The sequence below is a fragment of the Geotrypetes seraphini genome, chromosome 7 (assembly GCF_902459505.1).
Source record: "Geotrypetes seraphini chromosome 7, aGeoSer1.1, whole genome shotgun sequence".
NCBI lineage: Eukaryota > Metazoa > Chordata > Amphibia > Gymnophiona > Dermophiidae > Geotrypetes > Geotrypetes seraphini.
Genome location: NC_047090.1, coordinates 111,763,633 through 111,787,798, shown reverse-complemented (window position 1 = coordinate 111,787,798; position 24,166 = coordinate 111,763,633). Strand labels below are relative to the sequence as shown.

Here is a 24,166-nt window from a genome sequence, read left to right as displayed (position 1 = left end):
GATATTGGATTTGGTCCTCACAAATGGAGAGAGTATCTCTAATGTTCGAGTGGGTGCTCACCTGGGAAGTAGCGATCATCAAACGGTTTGATTTGATATATCGGCTAAAGTGGAGAGTGGCCGCACGATACTTAAAGTCCTAGATTTCAAACGTACGGACTTTAATGCTATGGGAGAGTACCTGAAGAAAGAGCTGTTAGGATGGGAGGACATAAGAGAAGTGGAAAGACAGTGGTCTAAGCTGAAAGGAGCGATAAAAATGGCTACGGACCTTTATGTGAAGAAAATCAATAAAAACAAGAGAAAAAGGAAGCCAATATGGTTCTCCAACCTAGTGGCTGAGAAAATAAAGGCGAAAGAGTTGGCGTTCGTGAAATATAAAAAAAACCAAGAAGAGGAGAGCAGAAAGGACTACAGGATGAAACTGAAAGAAGCCAAGAGAGAGATACGTCTGGCGAAAGCACAGGCGGAAGAACAAATGGCTAAAAATGTAAAAAAGGGAGACAAAAATTTTTTCAGATATATTAGTGAAAGGAGGAAGATGAAAAATGGAATTGCTAGGCTAAAAGATGCTGGGAACCAATATGTGGAAAGTGATGAGGAGAAAGCAAATGTGCTAAACAAATACTTCTGTTCTGTGTTCACAGAAGAAAATCCTGGAGAAGGACCGAGATTGTCTAGCAAAGTTACACGAGAAAATGGAGTAGATTCTGCGCCGTTCATGGAGGAGGGTGTTTATGAGCAACTTGAAAAACTGAAGGTGGAAAAAGCGATGGGACCAGACGGGATCCATCCCAGGATACTAAGGGAGCTCAGAGAGGTTCTGGCGAGTCCTATTAAAGACTTGTTCAACAAATCTCTGGAGACGGGAGTGATTCCTGGGGATTGGAGGAGAGCGGATGTGGTCCCTATTCATAAAAGTGGTCACAGGGATGAAGCAGGAAACTACAGGCCAGTGAGTCTCACTTCAGTTGTTGGAAAAATAATGGAAGTTTTGCTGAAAGAAAGGATAGTGTACTTCCTTGAATCTAATGGGTTACAGGATCCGAGGCAACATGGCTTTACAAAAGGTAAATCGTGCCAAACGAACCTGATTGAATTTTTTGATTGGGTGACCAGAGAGCTGGATCGAGGACATATGCTAGATGTAATTTACTTGGATTTCAGCAAAGCCTTTGATACAGTTCCTCATAGGAGGCTGTTGAACAAACTTAGGACCCAAAGTGGTGAACTGGGTCAGAAACTGGCTGTCGGACAGATGCCAGAGGATGGTGGTTAATGGAAGTCGCTCGAAGGAAGGAAAGGTGAGTAGTGGAGTCCCTCAGGGATCAGTGCTAGGGCCAATCCTGTTCAATATGTTTGTGAGTGACATTGCTGAAGGGTTAGAAGGAAAAGTGTGCCTTTTTGCAGATGATACCAAGATTTGTAACAGAGTAGACACCGAAGAGGGAATGGAAAATATGAAAAAGGATCTGCAAAAGTTAGAGGAATGGTCTAATGCCTGGCAACTAAAATTCAATGCAAAGAAATGCAGAGTAATGCATTTGGGGATTAATAATAGGAAGGAACCGTATATGCTGGGAGGAGAGAAGCTGATATGCATGGACGGTGAGAGGGACCTTGGGGTGATAGTGTCCGAAGATCTAAAGGTGAAAAAACAGTGTGACAAGGCAGTGGCTGCTGTCAGAAGGATGCTGGGCTGTATAAAGAGAGGCGTAGTCAGTAGAAGGAAGAAGGTGTTGATGCCCCTGTACAGGTCATTGCTAAGGTCCCACTTGGAGTACTGTGTTCAATTTTGGAGACCGTATCTGGCGAAGGACGTAAGAAGACTTGAGGTGGTCCAGAGGAGAGCGACGAAAATGATATGAGGCTTGCGCCAGAAGACGTATGAGGAGAGACTGGAAGCCCTGAATATGTATACCCTAGAGGAAAGGAGAGACAGGGGAGATATGATTCAGACGTTCAAATACTTGAAGGGTATTAACGTAGAACAAAATCTTTTTCAGAGAAAGGAAAATGGTAAAACCAGAGGACATAATTTGAGGTTGAGGTGTGGTAGATTCAAAGGCAATGTTAGGAAATTCAACTTTACAGAGAGGGTGGTGGATGCCTGGAATGCGCTTCCGAGAGAGGTGGTGGAGAGTAAAACTGTGACTGAGTTCAAAGAAGCATGGGATGAACACAGAGGATCTATAATCAGAAAATAAGATTAAATATTGAACTAAGGCCACTACTGGGCAGACTTGCACGGTCTGTGTCTGTATATGGATGTTTGGTGGAGAATGGGCTGGGGAGGGCTTCAATGGCTGGGAGGGTATAGAGGGGCTGGAGTAAGTCTTAACAGAGATTTCGGCAGTTGGAACCCAAGCACAGTACTGGGTAAAGCTAAGAAGAAAAAAATTAAAAAATTTAAATTGAATCAGGTTGGGCAGACTGGATGGACCATTTGGGTCTTTATCTGCCGTCATCTACTATGTTACTATGTTAAATACTCTATGAATATTGAATCCAATAACTGAAATATACAATTTATTTTTTATAAAATATTCTTGTCTTACCTACCACCCTTTCCTTGAGTTAAGAGGCTATTTACTTATATCTTTCAAAATGTTTCTTCCTTTTTACCCATTCCCAATGACCTTGCTCCCCCCCCCTAAAAAAAAAAAAGTAATTCAGCAATCCTTTAAGTAAGGAATTGGCTGCTCTATTCTTTTTTATACATTTGCAGTGTATTAAAAGCCAGTATGGGAGGCTAAACTTTGTATGCAGTCCTCCCATATTAGTAAGAGCAGTTTCTTATATTTAGGATATGATCCAGTGGTTTGTGTTTAGCTTTTAAAAAAATATTCTAGTGCAATAGGCACATCATTCTTGAACACTTGGGTTGTCAATTCATGGTCGCAAGATCCTGTGTAGAGAGCCTCATTTACATTTTTTCTGTTTTGCCTCCCTTCACTCTGGGCTGTCTTACAAATCCTCAGTTTTTCTCTCTACATGCAAGATGGTAGGAACCTGTCTCTTCTGCTTTATTTTTCTTTTAATTTTTGGTTTTGCTATCCGGTCATTAGGATTTTTAGTACTGCAGATGCTCCAGGGTTCAAGACATCTCTGGCTGCAGAATGATGCAGACTCTAATGGTAGAAGTCTGCAGCCAAGGGGCACCTGCTTGGCAAGCCTGCATTAACAGACCAGAAGCTCAGGGACTGTTCGCTTGGGAGCGAGGCTTGCTCCAGGTTTTGTCCGCAGAGATCTTGAGCACAGGCTGAGTAGCTCTGTGGAGGTTTTTCACCAGGATTGCTTTTCCTCCCCTGTTTGCACGCACACCAGTACTGATGGGGGTTGAGGTCTTAGTCCAGTTGGTGGGACTGAGGGGGGAAGTCTGAAGAAGCAAGCTATTTGCTTTCCAGGCTTGTCTGAGACATAAGTCCTTCCACTTTCCCTGGCTGCAGTTCCAGCTTATGCAGCTCCCAGTACCACATGTTAGTACTGGTTGTATAGCCTATGAGACAAAATGGGGGTGTTGTCTACAGAAGTGATTTTCAGAAGTTTTTGTAGCTAAGGGCAAGGTCTCCTACCTCTAAAATCCTAATTTCAGAATTTGGGGGGGGGTCACCATTTAGCTTCTATGGGCTGTTTTTAGTGTCAAAATTGCTGCTGCGGTGGCCATCGTGGATTTCTCAGTTTTGAAATAAAAGCTTTTAACTGCCTCAAAACACCTTAATTTGGGGGAGGGGGAGTGACATCACCAGCCAATATGGACAGCTGAGAGAGAAGTTCTTGCTGCCTCTTAGGAAATTGCTACCCATCACTCATCAAACTGGGTGAAACCATGATGGGAGCACTTGTATTGGGTGAATAAAGAGTTTATCTTTTGATCAGTTGGGCCAGATATCTCTCTTGAGTTGCCGGTCTTAAAAGATTTTGTGTACATTCCTAGTAGCTAGGAGCACACTAAGATGGTGGCTCGAGGTGTAACCTGCGCTTCGTCGTCGGGCCTTTTGCAGACTCTGATACTAATACAACTACAACCTCTTCAGTGGACCTTATGGATAAGGTCTGGGTGATTTTACATGAAATTAGAGCGGATATGAAAACTGTGAGGGACAAACTTGCCATGTTGGCTGCAGACCTACAGGGTGAGTTAGTGGAACTGGGCTATTGGGTGAGCGAAATGGAGGAGTGCTTGGTTGAACAGCAAGAAGAGTTGGCGGTAGTGGATTCCCATACTAAAGATTTGCTTTCTCACCACACTTACGTGCTCGATAAACTCAAGGATCTTGAAAATAGAGGATGCCACTCTAACCTCCATATACGGGTTGTCGCTGACTGTGCGCATGTGGTTCAACAGATAGCCATCTCATTATGAGACACAACGACCACAGTTGCTCCTGAATCCATTAGTCTGGAGCGAGCTCACCGAGTGTTGTCCATGCTCTGTGGGAACAAATCACATGACATAATTGTGTGCTTCACAGATTTCAAGCTCAAATAGACAGTTATGCGAGCAATGCAAAACCGGGAGAGCTTCCAGTGGAATACCTATGAGATCAAGGTGCATCAGGCCCTAGTTTCGGTGACTCTTTGCAGGAGAGCAGATCTAAAGCCGCTTTTACAATATCTGAGGGAGAGAAACATTAAATATCATAGGTGTCATCCATTTGCCCTGCTTTTCTATCTGGATGGTATGCTGGAAGAGGCCTCCCTGATTTTTCCTGCTGAGCGATTTGTCCCGCCTCCCAAGACCCAGATAGTGGTATGTAGCTTGGCCTGGTGGGCGGCTGACCATGCAGTCTGCTGGATACAAGTCTCAAGATGTGAGCCCTTCCTAATAGAGACCTTGAACCTGTGTGAAGATTCTGGACGATATACTTGTGGGACATTAAACACTACTGTAGCTTGACTAGTATGAGATATGGCTATGCTTAACTACGGCCCTCGCCTTTCCTTGTTTTGGTTGCTGTTTTGCTCTGGTTGACTGTTGTATGTAAAGTACAGAATGCCATGATGATGGGTTTCCTATTGCATAAGTTTTGTTTTTATAAGGGAGGCATGTGGGCTAGTTGTTTGCCCCTTGTTTTGTGAGCCTTGGTAGATATGGGGCCACATGCTTTTCATTGGATATGGGGAGAGCATTGGAAATAGAAGGGAGGGAGAGGATATTGGGGGATATGGGCGGTGTGATAGTGCATTAGGAAAGGTGAGGTGCTTAGGAAGGCCGAATCAAGATGCTTGGGGTGGGGGGGTCCCCTTAATTGAGAAGATTTGCTTGCTTTATGACCCAGTGTAGGGGTGAATTGAGATTCCTAACCCTTAATGTCCAGGGCCTTAATGTACGAGGGTCATTTCATAAATAATGAACACTATTTTTAAAAATTTACATGTTTTATTTTTTTTCCAAGTATTTCTTTACAATCCTTCAATATAGTCTCTCTGCTTTGCAATGACCGAATCCCAATGTCCAGGAAGCTTCATTATTCCATCCAAGACACCGTTTTGTTCAGTTTCCAAATGACTCGGGTACTCAAAAGCTCTTCCATGTCTGGACTATAGGGAGCATGAGGTAACACCTCCCAGCCGTATTTGCGTAGTTTTTCAATGACGAGTGGAGAGTTCCATCTTCCCCATGACCAAAAAAATTTTGACGAGCTCAATCAAAAGTCAAACAAATGATGATTTTTGCTTATGTGGAAGAAGTGTCACAGCAGTGTATTATTGTGATTTTTTGCAAAAAAATGTACTGAAAAATGCACAAAACCTGACCTTAGTTGCTCTTGGCTGGGCCACTCATTCTTCACGACAATGCTCGCCTGCACATAGGGAATTTCATTGAAAAACTACACAAATATGGCTGGGATGTGTTAACTCATGCTCGCTACAATCCAGACATGAGACCACCAGACTTTGACTTTTTCTAAAGTTGAAACAACTTATGCGTGGACATCACTAAGCATCTCTGGAAGAGCTTTCTTCCACTGGTACCCGAGCCATTCAGCAACTGAACTAAAACGGTGTCTTCGATGGAATAATGAAGCTTCCTGGATGTTGAGACTCGGTCATTGCAGAGCAGGGAGCCTATATTGAAGGATTGTAAAGAAATACTTGAAAAAAAAAAAAAAATAGTGTGCATTATTTATGAAATGACTCTCGTAGCTACTAAGCAGCACTTATTGTTTAAAGCAGGGGTAGGGAACTCCGGTCCTCCAGAACCATATTCCAGTCGGGTTTTCAGGATTTCCCCAATGAATATGCATTGAAAGCAGTGCATGCAAATAGATCTCATGCATATTCATTGGGGAAATCCTGAAAACCCGACTGGAATACGACTCTTGAGGACCGAAGTTCCCTACCCCTGGTTTAAAGGAATTCTGTCTTAAGTCTACTGTTGTTTTCATCCAGGAAACACACTTTTTGGTTAAACATGAATATCTTTTACATCATGCTGAGTTCCCTGGGATTTATTTAGCTTCTAATAGGTCCAACAAAAAAACAAGGGGGATGGGCATACTGTTAGTTGGTAGTTTGCAAATGCAGGTTAAATGGGTGGACCGGGATCCAGAGGGCCAATATCTTTTGCTGGTGGTTCAGATGGAGACTCGGGTGTACATGTTAGTTACTATAATATATACCCCTAATGAGGGCCAGGAGAGCTTTTATCAACAGCTGGCATGCCTTCTGCAGAAATGTGTGGAGGGTGCATTCATAATTGGAGGAGATTTTAATTTAACCCTGTAACTTCGAGTGTCCCTTAATCTTTGTAATTTTTGACAGTGAAAAATTGATCCACTTGTACCCACTCTACTCCTCTCAGGATTTTATAGACTTCAATCATATCTCCCCTCAGCTGTCTCTTTACCAAGCTGAAGAGCCCTAACCTTTATAGTCTTTCCTCATACGAGAGGAGTTTCATCCCCTTTATCATCTTGGTCGCTCTTCTTTAAACATTTTCTACTGCCGCTATATCTTTTTTGAGATAAGGAGACCATAATTGAACGCAATACTCCAGATGAGGAGCATTATAACAATCTTAGTCTTGTTAACCATCGCTTTTTTAAATAATTCCTAGCATCCTGTTTGCTTTTTTAGCTGCTGCTGCACATTGGGTGGAAGGTTTCATCATATTGTCTGCGATGAAACCGAGATCTTTTTCTTGGGTGCTAACCCCCAAGGTGTACCCTAGAATCCGGTAACTGTGATTGGGGTTATTCTTCCCAATGTGCATCACTTTGCATTTGTCCACAATAAATTTCATCTGCTACGTGGAAGCCCAGCCTTCCAATTTCCTAAGGTCTGCTTTTAATTTTTCACAATCCACATTTGTTTTAACAACTTTGAACAGTTTAGTATCATCTTCAAATTTAATCACCTCACTCATCGTTCCAATTTCCAGATCATTTATAAATAAGTTAAATAGAACTGGTCCCAGTATAGACCCTTGCAGCACTCCACTGTTTACTCTCCTCCATTGAGAAAAATGACCATTTAACCCTACCCTCTGTTTCTGTCCGATAATTCCTAATCTATAACTGAACTTTGCCACCTATCCCTTGACTCTTTAATTTTCTCAGAAGTCTCTCATGAGGAACTTTATCAAAAGCTTTCCGAAAATCTAGATACACTACATCAACCGGCTCACCTTTATCCACATGTTTATTCGCACCTTCAAAGAAGTCAAGCAAATTGGTGAGGCAATATCTCCTTCGGCTGAACCCATGCTGACTCCGTCTCATTAAATCATATTTGTATACGTGTTCCACATAGCAAGGCCACATCGCTTCATAAATCTGTAGCACCATGATGGTGATCCAGTAAAATCCTGAATGCCTTTCTCTACAGCAATGTGTTTGGCTTCAAATATTATCATTTTTGTAGAAACAGAGAAGCCATTATTCCGCTGATGTGTGAACCATTCTTTCATGTCCACGTCTAGCTGTGGCTACTTTGCAGCATGTACACGTAAAGTGTGCTTACTTTTATTTACTTTTTCAGCGGATCCTCCTGTTTCCTCCACTCTTATAATTTTTTCAGTAGGAGGTGGCCCAAAATGTCTCTCCACTGCTCTATTTCCATGTTCCTTAACATATTTTACTACTTCCAGCTTAAAAGGAATTTTATATGCTACTCAGCCAGCCCATCTCCCTGCCAGGCTCTGTACCCTGCCCCCCCTCTGGTTGTCTAGTGGTAGACCGGGACAGGAGGGATCCATCCCAGCCAACTAACAAGTTTTACACTCCCAGTACATTTTTAAACCCCCTCAGTACTTTTTAAACCCCCCCAGTACCTTTTAAATCATACCCCCATATCCTTTAAACCCCCCTGTACCTTTTTTTGAAACCCCGTACCTTTTAAAATCATACCCCTGTACACTTTTAAATCATACCCCCGTACTCTTTTAAATTGTACCTTTTATACACCCCTGTACCCTTCTAAACACCACATACCCTTTTAAACACTCCCGTACCTTTTAAATTATACCCCCGTACCTTTTTTTTTTTTTTTAATCCATATCTTTAAAATCATACCCCTTTCTCCCGGTACCTTTTTAAATCCCTCCCTCACTTGCTAGACGGCTCTCGTACTCGGAGGCACACAGGTCAGCGGTGTGGAGGTGAGGTGCAAGCTTTCCGCGTTCCCGCCTGGTCCTGTACCGTTTTCTGAATAGCTAGCATCAGTTCTCGCGAGGGTAATCCTTGGGAAGGAGAGGGTAATACTTACCTTAGCACTAAAGATACAGTAGGGGCATTTTTGAACACAGCAAGGAAGAACACTTTCAGGAGTGACTCCGGTTCCATTGCACCAGGTGTCTTCCCCTAGTACCTATGAGGACTTTCTTAAGAGATCAGACTCCACACGTGACCCTTGAATGGAGGAATGCTGGCCTAGTGCCTAACCCTCAGTAAGCCTGGTTCAAAGAGAGAGGTTGTAGAGGTTCAGCATTACTCTGTCTGGGAAAGGTAAACTTGGGTTTCAGTAGGTTATATTATTGTAGTTCTTTTTTTTAGCTCAGCAAAATCAGTTGGGCAATAGTATAGCCTTTAGATTCCCTGTTAGGGTTTAATACAAAACAGGGCTTTAGCCTAGATTAGTGTTTTAGGTTGCATTTAAGGGCATGATATCAGATTAGGGCACAAATAGCTGTTGAGGAAAGGCTCTGGTGTTAACTTAATTCCCTCTCACCTACCCCAAGGGAGAACTTTTTGATTTATAGGCTCTTCTGCCAACCAGGAACAGGGCATTACTTTGGTAGGATTTTTCTGCCCTTTCTTTATTGTTCCAGGTGTAAGTACTTCTGCACCACAGTATGGCTGGGAAACATCATATCACCAAAGCTGCTGCTGAGGTTACAACTTCTGTCTCTGTGCAGACAGAGAATGTTACCCACACAGAAGGAGTGGTTCCATGTGCAACCTGTCTTCAGCTTGAATCTCTCATGAAGGAGGTAAAGGAACTGAGAGAGGAGGTGGCAAGACTGAGAAGCATCCGTGAGAATGAGAGGTATATTGATGAAATGGTTCATGAGGCATCAAAGATTTCCAGCAGTGGGGAAGAAGAGATGGAGCTGAGGGAAGACAGCTGGACTAAAATTACAGAACACTGCAAGATTGGTACTGTGACTTCCCCGCCATTGAACTGGAGAACCGGTATGCTGTCCTAGAAGTTGAAGTGGAGGAGGTGAGAGCATACCAAGGAGAGGAAGAACCAAAGCTTGAAATCCCCGAAATTACTAGATCAGTGACTACTAGGAGGCGTAAGGTAGTGGTAGTTGATGATTCCCTTCTGAGGGATACAGAAGCATCCATCTGCAGACCAGACATGTCGTCACGAGAGGTATGCTCTCTGTCTGGTGCCAAAATCCAAGAAGTTATGGAGAGCTTGCCGAGACTCTCTACATGTATGGGAAAAGGGGACAATGTCTGGAAAGCAGTATATACCAATGCTTGAAGAATGGGAAATAAGATTCTTGATCTAGAAGCTGTGATGGAAGAAGATGAGTTGGATATAGTACTGATCATGGAGACCTGGTTCACAGAGAACTATGACTGGGATGTAGTTATATCGGGCTATAATCTGTTCAGGAAAGACAGGATAGGAAGAAAAGGAGGGGGAATAGCGTTATATGTTAAAGATCATATTAAAGCCACACAATTGCAGGATCTGCAGGGCAAGGAAGAGGCACTGGATCAATTTGGAAAGAGGGAATGGCGAATATATTTACATTGGTGTGATATACAGGTCTCCTTCATAGACAGAAGAAGTTGCAGAATTTATTGAGAAAACTAATGTCCTTCATCCAAACCAGACAGGATTCCGACAATACCACAGTACAGAACATTCGTTAATAGGAATGACTTCTTCGATACACTACTTCTTGGATCATCACCAATCAGTCTTATTAGTATCTATTGATCTTTCGGCTGCCTTTGACACCATAGACCATCATATTCTATTAGACAGACTTCAAACAATTGGCATTACTGATCAAGTATTATCATGGTTCATATCTTATTTCACAGATCGCACATCCACAGTTACATTTAATAATACAAATTCTAAAAGCTCACTATCTTCCCATGGTATTCCTCAAGGTTCTATCTTATCCCCTTTACTTTTCAATATTTTTTTGGCACCATTGATGACAGTCTGTCAATCAATAGGATTTCATGTTTACGCATATGCGGATGATATTCAACTTTTGCATCCATTAGATCCCAACAGTACTTCAGACATCTTATCAATAAATAATAAACTTGAACAAATTCATCAATGGTTAGATATAAATAGGTTGGCCCTCAATATTGAAAAAACAAAAACATTACTTTTTCCTTGGAAAGAAACTTCTAAAATTATTGCCCCCATCACTATAAAAAACATTCCTCTTCAAATAGTTGACAGTATTAAAATTCTAGGAGTTACATTTGATAGCAAATTAACCTTTCATGAACATATAAGCAATACCATTAAATCTTCATTTTATAGACTTCGTCAAATACGTTCTCTCTCGCAATATCTTCTAAATCATTAAATATCCTGGTACACTCTCTAATAATTTCCAAAATTGATTATTGCAACGCCCTCTTTCAAGGGATTACACAAAAAGAAATAAGAAGGTTACAAATAATTCAAAACACCGCCATTAAATTAATAACAAAAAAAAAAAATTTGATCACGTAACGCCACTTCTCAAAAATGCCCACTGGCTTCCAGTATCGCACAGAATAACATATAAAATATGTCTGCTTACTTTTAAAGCAATGCTTTTTAAAACTCCGGCCTTTATCTATAAAACTCTAATTCCCTATTCCACTAATAGACCATTGAGGTCCAATGAACAACATTTACTTACAGTTCCTTCTCTTAAAATTATAAATACAAGAAGACAATTTATCTTTTCGGTTACAGCGCCACAAATATGGAATTCCCTGCCAATCTATTTAAGAAAAGAACATGATATCGATAAATTTAAGATCAACCTAAAAACGTTCCTTTACAAAGACGCATTCGATTAAGTACTCATAAACAGGAACACAATGATGCATTAATTTTAATTCCCAACCTCATGTTTTGCCCCTACCTCTCTTTTTATTGAATTTTGTATTTCTTATCCCTTTTCCCTTTTATTCATGTCTTGTCAAGTATGTATATAGTATATGTTTACTGATTATGGACAATTAATGTTTTAGATTATATTTAACTTTTATTTTTTATTTTTAATAAGGTAATTTTGTATTCACTTCTATTACTTTGTATTTATGTTCATCGCTTTGAAAATATGACAAAGCGATTAATCAAAAATTTAATAAACTTGAAACTTGACTTGAAACTTGGAGAGAGATTTAATAGTAGACATTCAAATATATCTAAAAAAGGGGAAGTTTTATTAATAGGTCATTTTAACATGCCGGATGTTGATTGGAGTAGCACTATTGCGGGGTCTTCTAGAAGTAGGGAGATCCTTGATTCTCTACAAGGAGAATTGTTCCAGCAGTTTGTAATGGAACCCATGCGGGAAGGGGTCATACTGGACTTAGTGCTTATAAACAGGGAAAGTGTTTCTGATGGGAGGAGTGGAAATGCAGTAGGCAAAACTGAAAGGAGTAATTGTAAGAGTGACAAAATAAGAGGTTAGCTTTCAAAAACTACAAAAGATCACAGAAAGAGGAAGACAGGCATAAATATCTGGAAAAGGTAAAAGGCTGGTCATGTAGTCAGGAAAGCAAAGATTCAAATGGAAGAAAAAATAGCTGAGACGGTAAAATGGGGAGACAAGATATTTTTTTAGATATATTAGTGATAGGAAGAAGTGCAAAAGTGGCATTGTGAGACTCAAAGGTGAAGGGGAAAAATATGTAGAAGCTGATAAAGAAAAGGCTGAATTGCTTAACAAGTATTTCTGTTCTGTGTTCATTGCTGAAGCGCCGGGAGTGGGACCACTGAAGACAAACATAAATAGGGATGGAGCAGTGGTAGACCCTGATTGATTTTCAGAGGGTTGTGTTTGTGAGGAGCTAGCTAAAATAAAAGTAGACAAAGTGATGGGGCCAGATGGTGTACATCTGAGAGTGCTGAAGGAACTTAGGAAAGTTCTGGTGGCTCCGCTGACTGAGATTTTCAATTAGTCTCTAGAGTTGGGAGTGGTACCGGAGGACTGGAGAAGGGTGGATGTGGTCCCTCTCCACAAAAATGGGAGTAAGGAAGAAGTAGGGTTACAGGCCATTAAGTCTGACTTCTGTGGTAAGCAAATTCATGGAAACACTTTTAACACAGAGAATGGTGAAATTTCTGGAATCCTGTGGATTATAAGACCGGAGGCAACATGGATTCACTAGAGGTAGGTCTTGTCAGACAAATATGATCAATTTATTTGAAGGGGGAGGGAATGGGCCTTCGTGGGTGTGTTTGGAGGATTAAATCGAGAACCACTGATTTGAGTGAATTCTAGGATGAAATGCCAAAGATCCACCACTGATAGAATGCAAAATCATTACAAGCACCTTTTTCTTTCTTTTTGAAGTGGGTTTTTTTTCTTTCTTTCAGAATATTTAACCAAGTACTTTATGTAGCACTATTAGTGGGCTGTTATTAGCAAATTTCCAACAAACAAAATGGAGCAGTACTGAACAACAAAATTCAATCTGCAGAGACCTTGTTCACTTAGATTCTGCCACATATTGCCATGTCCTGCTATGGCCCTGTGTTTCCAGTTCATCATTCTCTGAGCTCTTTCTTGTAGGTATGTAATCGAATGCCCTAACTGTGGAGTCATCTATCGTAGCCGTCAGTATTGGTTTGGAAACCAGGATCCAGTGGACACTGTGGTGAGAACAGAAATTGAGCATGTCTGGCCTGGCGTAAGTGCTTCTAAAATTAATATTTTAATTTTAACATTTAATTAACAAATTCTGCTGAAGTAATATAGTAAGGCTGTCTTGGTAGAACTTCTTGGGAGTATTTCAAAGTAGCCATGCATGGTAAAAGCACCAACTTGCTATTTGTATAGTTGGCTGAGGAGTGTATGTGTGCTGTTGGAGGGGTGGGGGGGGGAGAGGAGAGTGAAATGAGATGCTTACTTTTGTATATAGCAAGTATGCACTCTGATTTCTTTTTCTGACATATACACAAAGCACCAACTTGCTATTTGTGTATGTGGCTGAGGCGTGAGTATGTGCTGTTGGAAGGGTTGGGGGTAAGGGAGGCGAGGAGAGAAGAGTGAAATGGGATGCTTACTTTTGAATATACCAAGTATGCATCCTGATTTCCTTGTGGATGGAGGAGAGTACTTATTAAACAGGCCAGTTTAGTTGGGTAAAAGGTTTTGAAAACTTCCTTAATAACGAACATTATATAAACAGTTATAAACTTTCCCTGTGGCTGAAGCATAGAAAACGGTTAATCTGTTATCCCTTGAGGCATACCACAGAAGTTATTCACTGTAGCCCAGAGAGGGTATGCGGATGACCACTGCTATTGCAGTGATTCTTGCCAATCTCCAGGTCTAGTGCAATAGGCACTTTGTTACTGAACTCTTGGATAATCAATCCCTTCCCACAAGAATTGTATAGAGAGCCTCATTAGCATTTTCTTTGCTCCACCTTTCATCTCTCTGGGCTGTCCTGTGATTCCTCAATTTTGTTTGTCTGCATGCGAGATTGTAGTAGCCCGTCTGTTCTGCTTGAGTTTATTTTTTATTTAATTCAGGTATTTTTCCATCCGGTCATGAGGCTTTTTACACGAGCTTCAGAGGGACATCTCTGACTGCAGGAGAGCTCAGACTCTGAGGTCAGAAATCTGTAGCCAAGGGGTAGACTGTTTTTCAGTGTACCCACTTGGCTGGTTTGCATTTACAGTACTGAAGTTCAAGAACCAGTCCCTTGGGATGCTGGGTTGCATCAGAAGGAGCTTCATCAGCCGAAAGCCTGAAGTCATACTGCCATTTATACAGATCCATGGTGAGACCTCACCTGGAGTACTGTGTTCAGTTTTGGAGATTAAGATATTTCTCAGAGGGGAGAGATGCATAGAAATTAGTAAGGCTGCTTGACTTGAATGTGTCTTTCAGAGAGTCACAATTCTGTAGTTCGGCCAGTTCCATTTGGTAAATCGGATCAACAATTTCAGTGTCAACAGAAAATGGGTTCCAGAAAAGCTGTATATCCTGTTTCATGGAGCTAAAGCACTTTAAATCTCATTTGAAACTCCCTTTGCAACATTTCCAGTGAATCCACACATTTTTTTGTTTGGGAATGCAACTGTTGGTTTCTTAGCCAGCAGCTTTTGAGTAGTGGAGAGATGGTAGAAGTTTTCCTCCTTCACATGTGAATGCATATCACAGATGAGCTTTCCCTTTCCTTGACGTTGCACATTGAAACTGTTGAGTAGCTCTGTTACATCTGTCAGAAAGGCAAGGTGCCATTTCCATTCTGCATCTTTAAGCTCTGGTACTTCTTTGTTTTTTGAAAGCAGAAAAGCAGAAACCTGTGGAAGTAAGTCATAAAAACGTTTCAAAACTCTATCTTGACTCAGCCAATGGACTTCTGTGTGGTACAGAATATCTTCATAGGTAACATTCAGCTCAGGCAGAAATTCCTGAAACCGTCTGTGTTTTAGTGCATGAGGCCTAATGAAGTTAACACAGGACACCACAGCTTTCATGAAAAAGTCCCACTTCAGTGATTTACAACACAGTGCTTGTTGGCAGATGAGGCAGTGTATGGCTAATGGTTGTGTTTGTCCATCACTTGGTTAATGTGTGCAACCACTCCTTTCATAGATCCCACCATATTAGGAGTACCATCGGTTGTCACACTGGCTAGTTAGCCTAATCAAGGCCCCCACTTACCTCGGCTTCAGAAAATTACTTAAAACCTACCTATTCAGCAAACAAGACCCTAATTGTCCCCCCTCCGACAATAACACCTCACCCCCCTCCACTTCTCCTCCTTCACGATGCTTTCCCTTTTTCCATACTTTCCACATCCTCTGTCTAGTTAGATTAAAGCTGTATTTCTGAGAAATAGTTGTAAATCTGCTTGTCTATGCAGATCCTAATCTAACTGATGTAAACCGCCTAGAACTCGCTGGGTATGGCGGTATATAAGAATAAAATTATTATTATTATTATTAATCTAGCTCCAAATCATTCACAGTTTTGTGAACCTTTTCACAAAAATCCTCTCCTGTTGTTGTTCCTTTGATGCTTTGCAGTGCAGCAAGTTCCTCTGTAACTTTGAAATGATAATTTGTCCCAGAAATGAAAATTAGAAGTTGTGCAGAATCACAAACATCATTGCTTTCGTCGAGTGCCAACGAAAAATAGCAAAGTTTTTTTGAGGAGTTTACAAATGCTGATGCAAATTGTCCTCCATTTCTTCAATCCTTCGTGTAATTGTAGGTCCTGAAAGACTCGCTGTACTAAATAAATCAGCCTTCTCTGGACATATCTCTTTGGCAACAGAAAGAAGACATTCTTTAACAAAATCTCCCGTTACGAATGGTCTGCCAGTACGCACTATTAGCTTGGCAACTTGAAAACTTGCTCGCAGTGTTGAAATATTTGGCAGCTTACGCTTCACAAAAGCATTTTGTTGAGTTGTTGATCCATTTTTCAGTTTTAATATTTTGTTTTTTTTTCTCACTTGTCCGACCAAACGATTACATTTGTATTTATGTTGAGTTTCATAGTGTCGACACAAACTAATCCTTGAACACAGCTACTGAATCCTGGCATACCAGACAAACAGCTCTCCTTGTACTGCATGAAAAAGTAATCGTAGGTCTACTGTTCTTTGAATATCCTGCACTTGAAGCCAATTTTTCTTTTCCTTGACATAATTGTTTCCTAGGAATGCACAATGGCTTTTACTTCTTTGGGATGGGTGTGTGTAGCTATCATGTCTGCTACTGGCCTGTGCTTCTGGGTACTGGGTGGCAGGCGGTAATGAATCCACACACTTTTTGTTGGTGCTGTGGGGCTCCGGTCAGGCCCAAAGTGTGGGCAACTATCCGATTTTGACCTATTGGCCAGCCTGAGCTCAGGGCCTGACTGGCAGCATTGCTGGCCTGCTTTTGTGTAGGCTGCTAATAACTGAGGGGAGAGTAGGGGGCCCTGCTCTGGGACTGGCTACTACCTGTCTACCTCAGCATAGTGATGGTGGCTCAGCACGTCCTTGGCCCCAGCATGTCACATCACTGCATCCCCCCAGCTGACGCTAATGACGCGGCGGGGGCCAGGTAAATGACTTTGGAGGGCCATAGTTTGAGGACCCCTGATGTAAAGGCTATCCAGGCGGGATGATTGCCACCCTTTTATGTTTCAAGAAGCAGTCAACGTTAGCCGCCTATGTGAAGGCCTGGAAGTGTTTCCAGGGTTGGTGTGCACAGAGAAGTGATGACCCCGTTTTGGCTCTGATTTCTTTGGTCTTAGCATTCCTGCATGAGGGACTTGAGGCAGATCTGGTGTGGGCTCATTCAGACTTCAAGTTCACAAGAAGTCCTAGGCTTCATACCCTGATGTAGTCGGGTTTCTGAAGGGGACTTCGCGCCCGCATCCTCCAGTATGACACCCCTTTCCATCGTGGAATCTTAATCTTGTCCTATGGGCGCTAGCTAAAGCTCCGTATGAGCTGCTGGAGCAAGCTCCATTGTTGGATCTCATGATTCAGACAGCATTTTTAGTGGCAATCACTTCAGCACGGCACGTGTCAGAACTGCAGGCGCTCTCATGCAGAGAACCCTTTCCCAGAATTTCAGAGTGGGGAATGATTCTGTATACTATACCTCCTTTTTTTTTTTTTTTTACCAAAAGTGGTTTCCAATTTTCATGTTAACTGGGAAGTACAGTTGCCTACTTTCACTTCCTTGGAATCCATGAAGAGGGATAAAGTACTGAAATTGCTGGTTGTTCACAGAGTGCTTCATTATCTGGAAGTGACAAATGAATTTCAACTGTCAGATTAGCTCTCTGTGCTGGCAGGTGTGGCCCATAAGGGTCAGCCAGCTTCTAAAGTGATCATTTCAAGGTGGATTTATATAGCCATTTCGTTGGCCTATATCAGGAGTGGGAAACACCCTCCACCATAATCTTAAAGGTGCATTTCATTAGGGGAGTAGCATCCTCCTGGGCAGAAGCTACAGCAGTCTTTCCTGAAAGGCGGCCACTTGGTGGTCTCTTCATACTTTCAAAAATTTTACAGAGTGGACATGGCATCCAAATTGTATGCCACCTTCGGATCCTCCGTTCTTTCAGCAGGTTCATCTGTCCCACTCTAGATTCTGGGGATTACCTTGATATGTCCCAAGAGTTCAGGAATGAGGTGCCTATTGCACTAGAAGGGAAGATTAGGTGCTTACCTCAGTAATCTTCCATCTAGTAAATAGGCACCTCATTCCTAAAGCCTGCCCTGTCAGATGTTCATTAACTTGCTTACTGCCTCAGATGAGCTGGGAAGTCTGATTTTCTTCTCTCTTTCCTTTATCAAATAAGGACAAAGTTTCAAGTTTCAAGTTTATTAGTTTTTAATATCCCGATCATAAAACAAATATCTGACCGGTTAACAATAAAATTTAAAATAGGAAAGTAAGAACTAGTTATTGGTGTATTAGAAAAATTAGAGAAAACATATTAAACATATACTGACAAACATGACCGTGAGGATGAGTGGGAAGGAAGGGGAAAGTTACATAATATTAGAAGAAATGAGATAGAGGGAAGGGATAGAACATGAAGGATAAGGGTGCATGGTATAAAAGATATGCGCTGAAGTAAAGGATAGTTTTGGGAAAAAGATAAATAAATAAATAGATAAAGTAAAGATTAAGATTTATCAAAGGCATCTTGAAATAGGAAAGTTTTAAGATTAGTTTTAAATTTTGGTAAGTGAATTTCATCCCGGAGAAATTGAGGGAGAGAATTCCATAATGTGGGGGCAGTTATAGCAAAATTAGTTTTCCTAGTATAGTAGGATTCTTTTAAAGATGGAATGAAAAGGAGTTTTTGGTCAGTAGATCGTAAGGAACGGGGAGAACTTTGGGGTATTAATAATTTATCGAGGAATAAGGGCAAGTGGGAGAGTTTGATTTTAAAAGAGAGCAGTATGATTTTATAAATTATACGGTGTGTGACTGGGAGCCAATGAGCCTCTTTAAGAAGAGGGGTGACGTGTTCGAACTTACCTATTTTGTAAATGAGTTTAATTGCGGTATTTTGTATGAGTTGCAAACGTCGAAGTTCTTTTTGGGGTAGTCCATTTAAAAGAGAATTACAGTAATCTAAGTGGGAAATAACTAAGGAATGAATTAGGATGTTAATCGAGTCAGTATTTAAAATAGAACTGAGCGAACGGATGATACGTAATTTAAAGAAACAAGTTTTTACTACTGAACTTATGTGGTCATGAAAAGTAAGATCTCTATCTAAGGTAACGCCTAATAATTTTATTTTAGTATCCATAAGTAAGGGCGTGGATTTGATGTAAATTGTTCCTGGTAATGTTTCGGATTTTTTAATGGGGAGAAGGAGACCACAAGATTTATCAACGTTGAGTGAAAGTTTATTAGAGAAGAGCCAATCACTTATAATATCTAATTTGGTATTTAGATCATTAATATCTGAAGAGTTTGAAGTATTAATCGGGTAAAGCAGCTGTATATCGTCGGCATAGGCGAAAATTGAGAATCCTAATGATTGGGCAAGAGAAAGAAGAGGGGATAGAAAGATATTGAATAGTAGCGGGGATAAAATAGAGCCCTGAGGAACTCCAAAAGTTTGAGTTACCGGAGAAGAAGTTTGGTTTTTTACATGAACTTTAAATTTACGTTGATGAAAGTAGGATATAAACCAGTTAAGAGCGTGACCTGTGATATTACAATCTGCTAATCTAACAAAGATAGATGAACACACTGCTACTTTATTGCATTCAGAGGGGTATCCTTCAGAACCCTAAAAATGTGTTAGTGCAGGTGGTACTCGGATAGGTGGCTAGTTAGGTCCACCTTATTATATGCTGAAATGTTTATATGTTTAATGGTTCGCGTTTTCAATATTATATTTGTTATGAGCAGAACAGACTTGTTTTCGGGGAAGGTCCCCATACCCCTCCCTTTTTTGCTGCCTCTCTCGGACTTTGATATGAACTGAGGAGTTACAGGACAACTCAGAGAAATGGGAGGCCGAGTGAAGAAAATGCTAATGAGGGTCTCTACACAATTCTCGTGGGAAGTGATTGACTACCTAAGAGTTCAAGAATGAGGTGCCTGTTTACTGGAAAGAAGATGATCGAGGTGAGTACATAATCTTCCCTTCTTGAGGCTGGTGAAGGTGCTGTCTGCATGGGGCATTTGTATGAATAATAGGAAACCTTAAGAGTGTTCTCATATAGTTATACTTCTGTTGTTAAGTACAGGTCTGCTATTTGTTCCCTGGGTGAGTTGTTAACAGTTTAGGTTTTTAGGTTTGGACTTGTTTTCAACAGTTAAACAGTAGCCCCTTTTTATAACCAACCCCTTAATATCTGGATATAATGAACTAAGGACTTGCTCCAATAAATAATACTATAACAACCATCCAAAGAAAACATGAACATATACCTAGCCTATGGTGTGGTGTTCTTGTATTGGGACAGATCAACTAAGGGCCCACAGGTGGTTCCAAATTCTTCCTTCCTTGCAACTATGTGAAATGCCACTGTAACTCCATAGGGTCCAAGCTGTCAAGGAAATACCAAATTCAAAAGTATAGAACTACAAAAAGGAATATATTTCTACAGATAACTAAGGGGGAAGTTATTGACCTGGGCTACTGCTTAAACATTATTTTACTGTTAATCCCAGTTATTAGTAACTTGGGTCTTCTTGTATAGAATGAGACCTGTATTAAAATAGCACAAGTCAGGGTAAAGTAATGCCACATCCAGTAGCTCAGGTTGATAACTATACCCTTAAATACAACTTACTTTTGCAGATTAACAACAGAACTTGCATACCCAGAGTGTGCTAAGCCAACCATGAGCACTGTTCAGATCTGATGTTTCCTATTTATTGTATGGATAATCCTTATTTAGTAGCCCCTATGCATACTTCAGTTTGATGTATCTATCATCATTTTAATCATTTATTTAATATTTTGCTTATACCTAAATGGATTATATTTCTTATGACTATAGTAATATGATTGTTGGATTAAGAAAATATGGGAATTAACCTCCTCTTTTATTAAGCTGCATTGAAGTTTTTATCGCTTGCCAAGGCGGTAAATTCTCTGACACACATAGAAATTCTCTGAGTGTCGGAGTTTTTACCGCAGTGGCCAGTGATAAAAAAAAACCCCTAACTCAGCTTGATAAAAGAGGGCCTAAGTTTTCTATGGTCTTTAAAATGTAAGCATTGATTGTAGTGTCACAGTATAAATTTATGTTTTAACAAGAAGCAAGACCTAGTAGATTCTAAGAACAAACATCTTGCATAGGTGTGATTTAATAGCGACTTCTAAAATCTTGCATTTTAGACAGATGGGTTTTTGAAAGATAACAACAACGCAGCTCAGCGTTTGCTAGATGGAATGAACTTCATGGCACAGTCTGTATCTGAGCTGAGTATTGGGCCCACAAAAGCTGTGACATCCTGGCTGACAGACCAAATTGCCCCTGCCTACTGGAGACCAAACTCACATATAGTGGTAACTATCAACGTTTTCACTTAATCATGGTTAAACTATTCTAAAATATGAAATTAACATGTGCATCCTCAAAGTGTTCCTGCCTATTGTAAAATTCTCACCAATTTTGGAAGAGTCAGGAGGAAATACCAGACTTCAATTGGACAGGGGAAAAGTGGGATGAAAATACAAAAGAATGAATTGTGTCCCTTCTTTTTTGCATCTCTACACCTAGGTGGTGGTGATCATGGTATCTGTTATTTACACATTACATTTAATGTGCAGAACACCAAAAAAAATACAAATTGTACAGTTACCAAATCTCTGCCTTAAAGAATGTATAATCTGAATTTGAGCACAGAGGGGTAAAATGACTTGTTTAAGGTCTTGCAGGATTCTGTTTTTTAAATAGTCTTAGGGCTCCTTTTACTAAGGTGCGCTAGCGTTTCAGCGCACGCACAAGACTAGTGCGCACTAGCCGAAAAATTACCGCCTGCTTAAAAGGAGGTGGTAGCGGCTAGCGCGCGCTATTCCGCGCGTTAAGGCCCTAATGCACCTTTGTAAAAGGAGCCCTTAGTGTAAAAATTGGTCATTAATATGACTAACATTAAATTTACTGTTTTTATTGAATTCTACTGATTCACTTTTCACTTGGCAATGGGCTAGATTCACTAAGCAAACCGATCGTGTACCAGTCGGTTTGCAACCCCGACCTGATTCACTTACCTCATGGCCGATCCGATTCCAATCCGCGCATGCAAATGAGGGTAAACGGTTTGCAAAGTAGGAAGGATGCGATTCACTAAACTTTTCCAGGAACATCGACTGGGCTGGCCGATCCAAAAAGAAGCGACTGGTGGGGACTAGTGCTGCCCGATTCACGATTCGAATCGGTTCACCGATTCACTTCGGGTGAATCGATTCGAATTGATTTAAAATTTTTTTTTAAAAAAAGCGGCTTCCCGATTCGGACCCTCCCCCCTTGCCCCCTAAATCAGGAGCGGCAGCGCTGCTCTTGCTAGCCGGCCGCTGCCGCACCTGCTTTAGAGGGCAAGGAGGGAGGATCAATCAGGAAGTGCGCTGTCATCTTCCCCCCCCCTGGTGTCCGGTTCCCCCCTGGACTCCCCGCACCGTTTACCTTCTAGTTGCAGCCTGCACAGAAGATCGCGGTTATAGCATCTTTGCAAACTGCTTTTAGCTGTTTCCTCTGCCGCGATCCTGCCTCTGACGTCAGAGAAGGAATGGGACCGCAGCAGAGGAAACAGCTAAAAGCAGTTTGCAAAGACGCTATAACCGCGATCTTCTGTGCAGTATTCCAGGTGGGGGCGTACCATGGCCCGGTACAGCGGCATAATAACCTTTTCTGATCTGTTTGTTATCCCCTTCTTAATCATTTCTAGCATTCTGTTCACCCTTTTTGCTGCTGCCATGCATTGCACGGAAGGCTTCATCAACTTGTTGATCAGAACTCCCAAGTCTCTTTCCTGGGAGGTCTCTCCAAGTACTGCCCCGGACATCCTGTATTCATGCATGAGATTTTTGTTACCGACATGCATCACTTTACACTTATCTACGTTGAACCTCATTTGCCATATCGATGCCTATTTCTCAAGCTTGATTATGTCACGTTGCAGATCTTTGCAATCCCCCTGTTTAACTACTCTGAATAACTCTGTATCGTCTGCAAATTTAATCACCTCACTCGTCGTACCAATGTCCAGATCATTTATAAAGACGTTGAACAGCACGGGTCCAAGCACCGAGCCCTGCGGCACCCCACTGATGACGCTCTTCCAGTCCGAGTTTTGTCCATTTACCCCCACTCTCTATTTCCTATGCTCTAGCCAGTTTTTAATCCATGTGAGTATTTCACCCTTGATTCCATGGCTCGCAATTTTCGATTCCATGGCTTGCAATTTTCTGAAGTAGTCGTTCATGTGGAACAGTTTAACATTCACAGTGTTACAATATAACATTACATAACCTCTCCAACTCCTTGCCCATTCTGTGGTGTAAACAAACAAAAAAGACTTTTCCCCTCTCTTTTAGGTCATGCTTGCTATCTACACCAGCTCTGGCAGGATACACATTTCAAATCTAACATATAACCATATAACATATAACCATAGTCAGTGGCGCGCAAGACACCAGCACACCGACAATCCAGCGCAAGACAGAAGCGCGCTGCTGAAAGCCACTGAAAAACTTATTTTTTAAGAGCTCCGACGGGGGGTGTGGGGGGGAACCCCCCCACTTTAATGCATAGTGTTTGCGCTGCCGTTGCGGGTGTGGGGGGGTGCAACCCCCCACATTATAGAGAAAACGGAACTGTTTCTGATTTTTTTTCAGGAAAAGTTCCGTTTTGTCTATAATGTGGGGGGTTGCATTCCCCACACACCCCCAACGGCAGTGCGAACACTATGCATTAAAGTGGGAGGGTTTCCTCCCCCATACCCCCGACGGAGCTCTTAAAAAATAAATTTTTTGGCGGCGCGCTTCTGTCTTGCGCTGGATTGTCGGCGTGCTGGTGTCTCGCGCACGATTATCCCGTCACCTAACATATTGTAATCACAAAATAGAAAATAAAATTATTTTTTCTATCTTTTGTTGTTTAGTCATTTTATTATTCAAATCATGTTGGTTTCAGGCTCTGGTTTCTGTTTGTCTTCTGTTAACTCGCTTACCAGAGTCTCTGCCCATTTGATGTTTTCTTCTTTCTCTGTGCTCACCATCCATCTTCCATCTCTGTACCTTCTCTTCCACTGCCATATCCAACATTTCTTTCCCACTGTCTACAATCTCTCTTCTCTCTCTCTCTCTCTCTTTCCCTGCCTTGTGCCCTAGGTCAAACCTCTCTATTCCCCTCCATGCAGCATCTCTCCCTTCCTCCCCTCCATTATCATGTACAATATTTCTTTCTCTCTCCCTGCCCTCCACCCTGTGTCCAACATTTCTCCTTCTCTCTTCTCCATGTATGTCTCCCTCCCCTCCACCATATGCAGGATTTTTCCCTCTCACCCC

The 24,166-nt window shown here is 41.4% G+C and overlaps 1 protein-coding gene across 2 annotated transcripts in view; it reads left to right on the top strand.

The window, feature by feature from the left end:
* Nucleotides 1-24,166, top strand: part of ZFYVE1 (zinc finger FYVE-type containing 1) — a 122,131-nt gene that overhangs the window by 79,421 nt on the left and 18,544 nt on the right. For both annotated transcript variants that reach the window (XM_033952531.1, XM_033952530.1), the window contains exons 7-8: nt 13,229-13,346; nt 20,996-21,166. In XM_033952531.1, the coding sequence (XP_033808422.1) occupies nt 13,229-13,346; nt 20,996-21,166 (289 nt within the window). The remainder of the gene's footprint in view (nt 1-13,228; nt 13,347-20,995; nt 21,167-24,166) is intronic.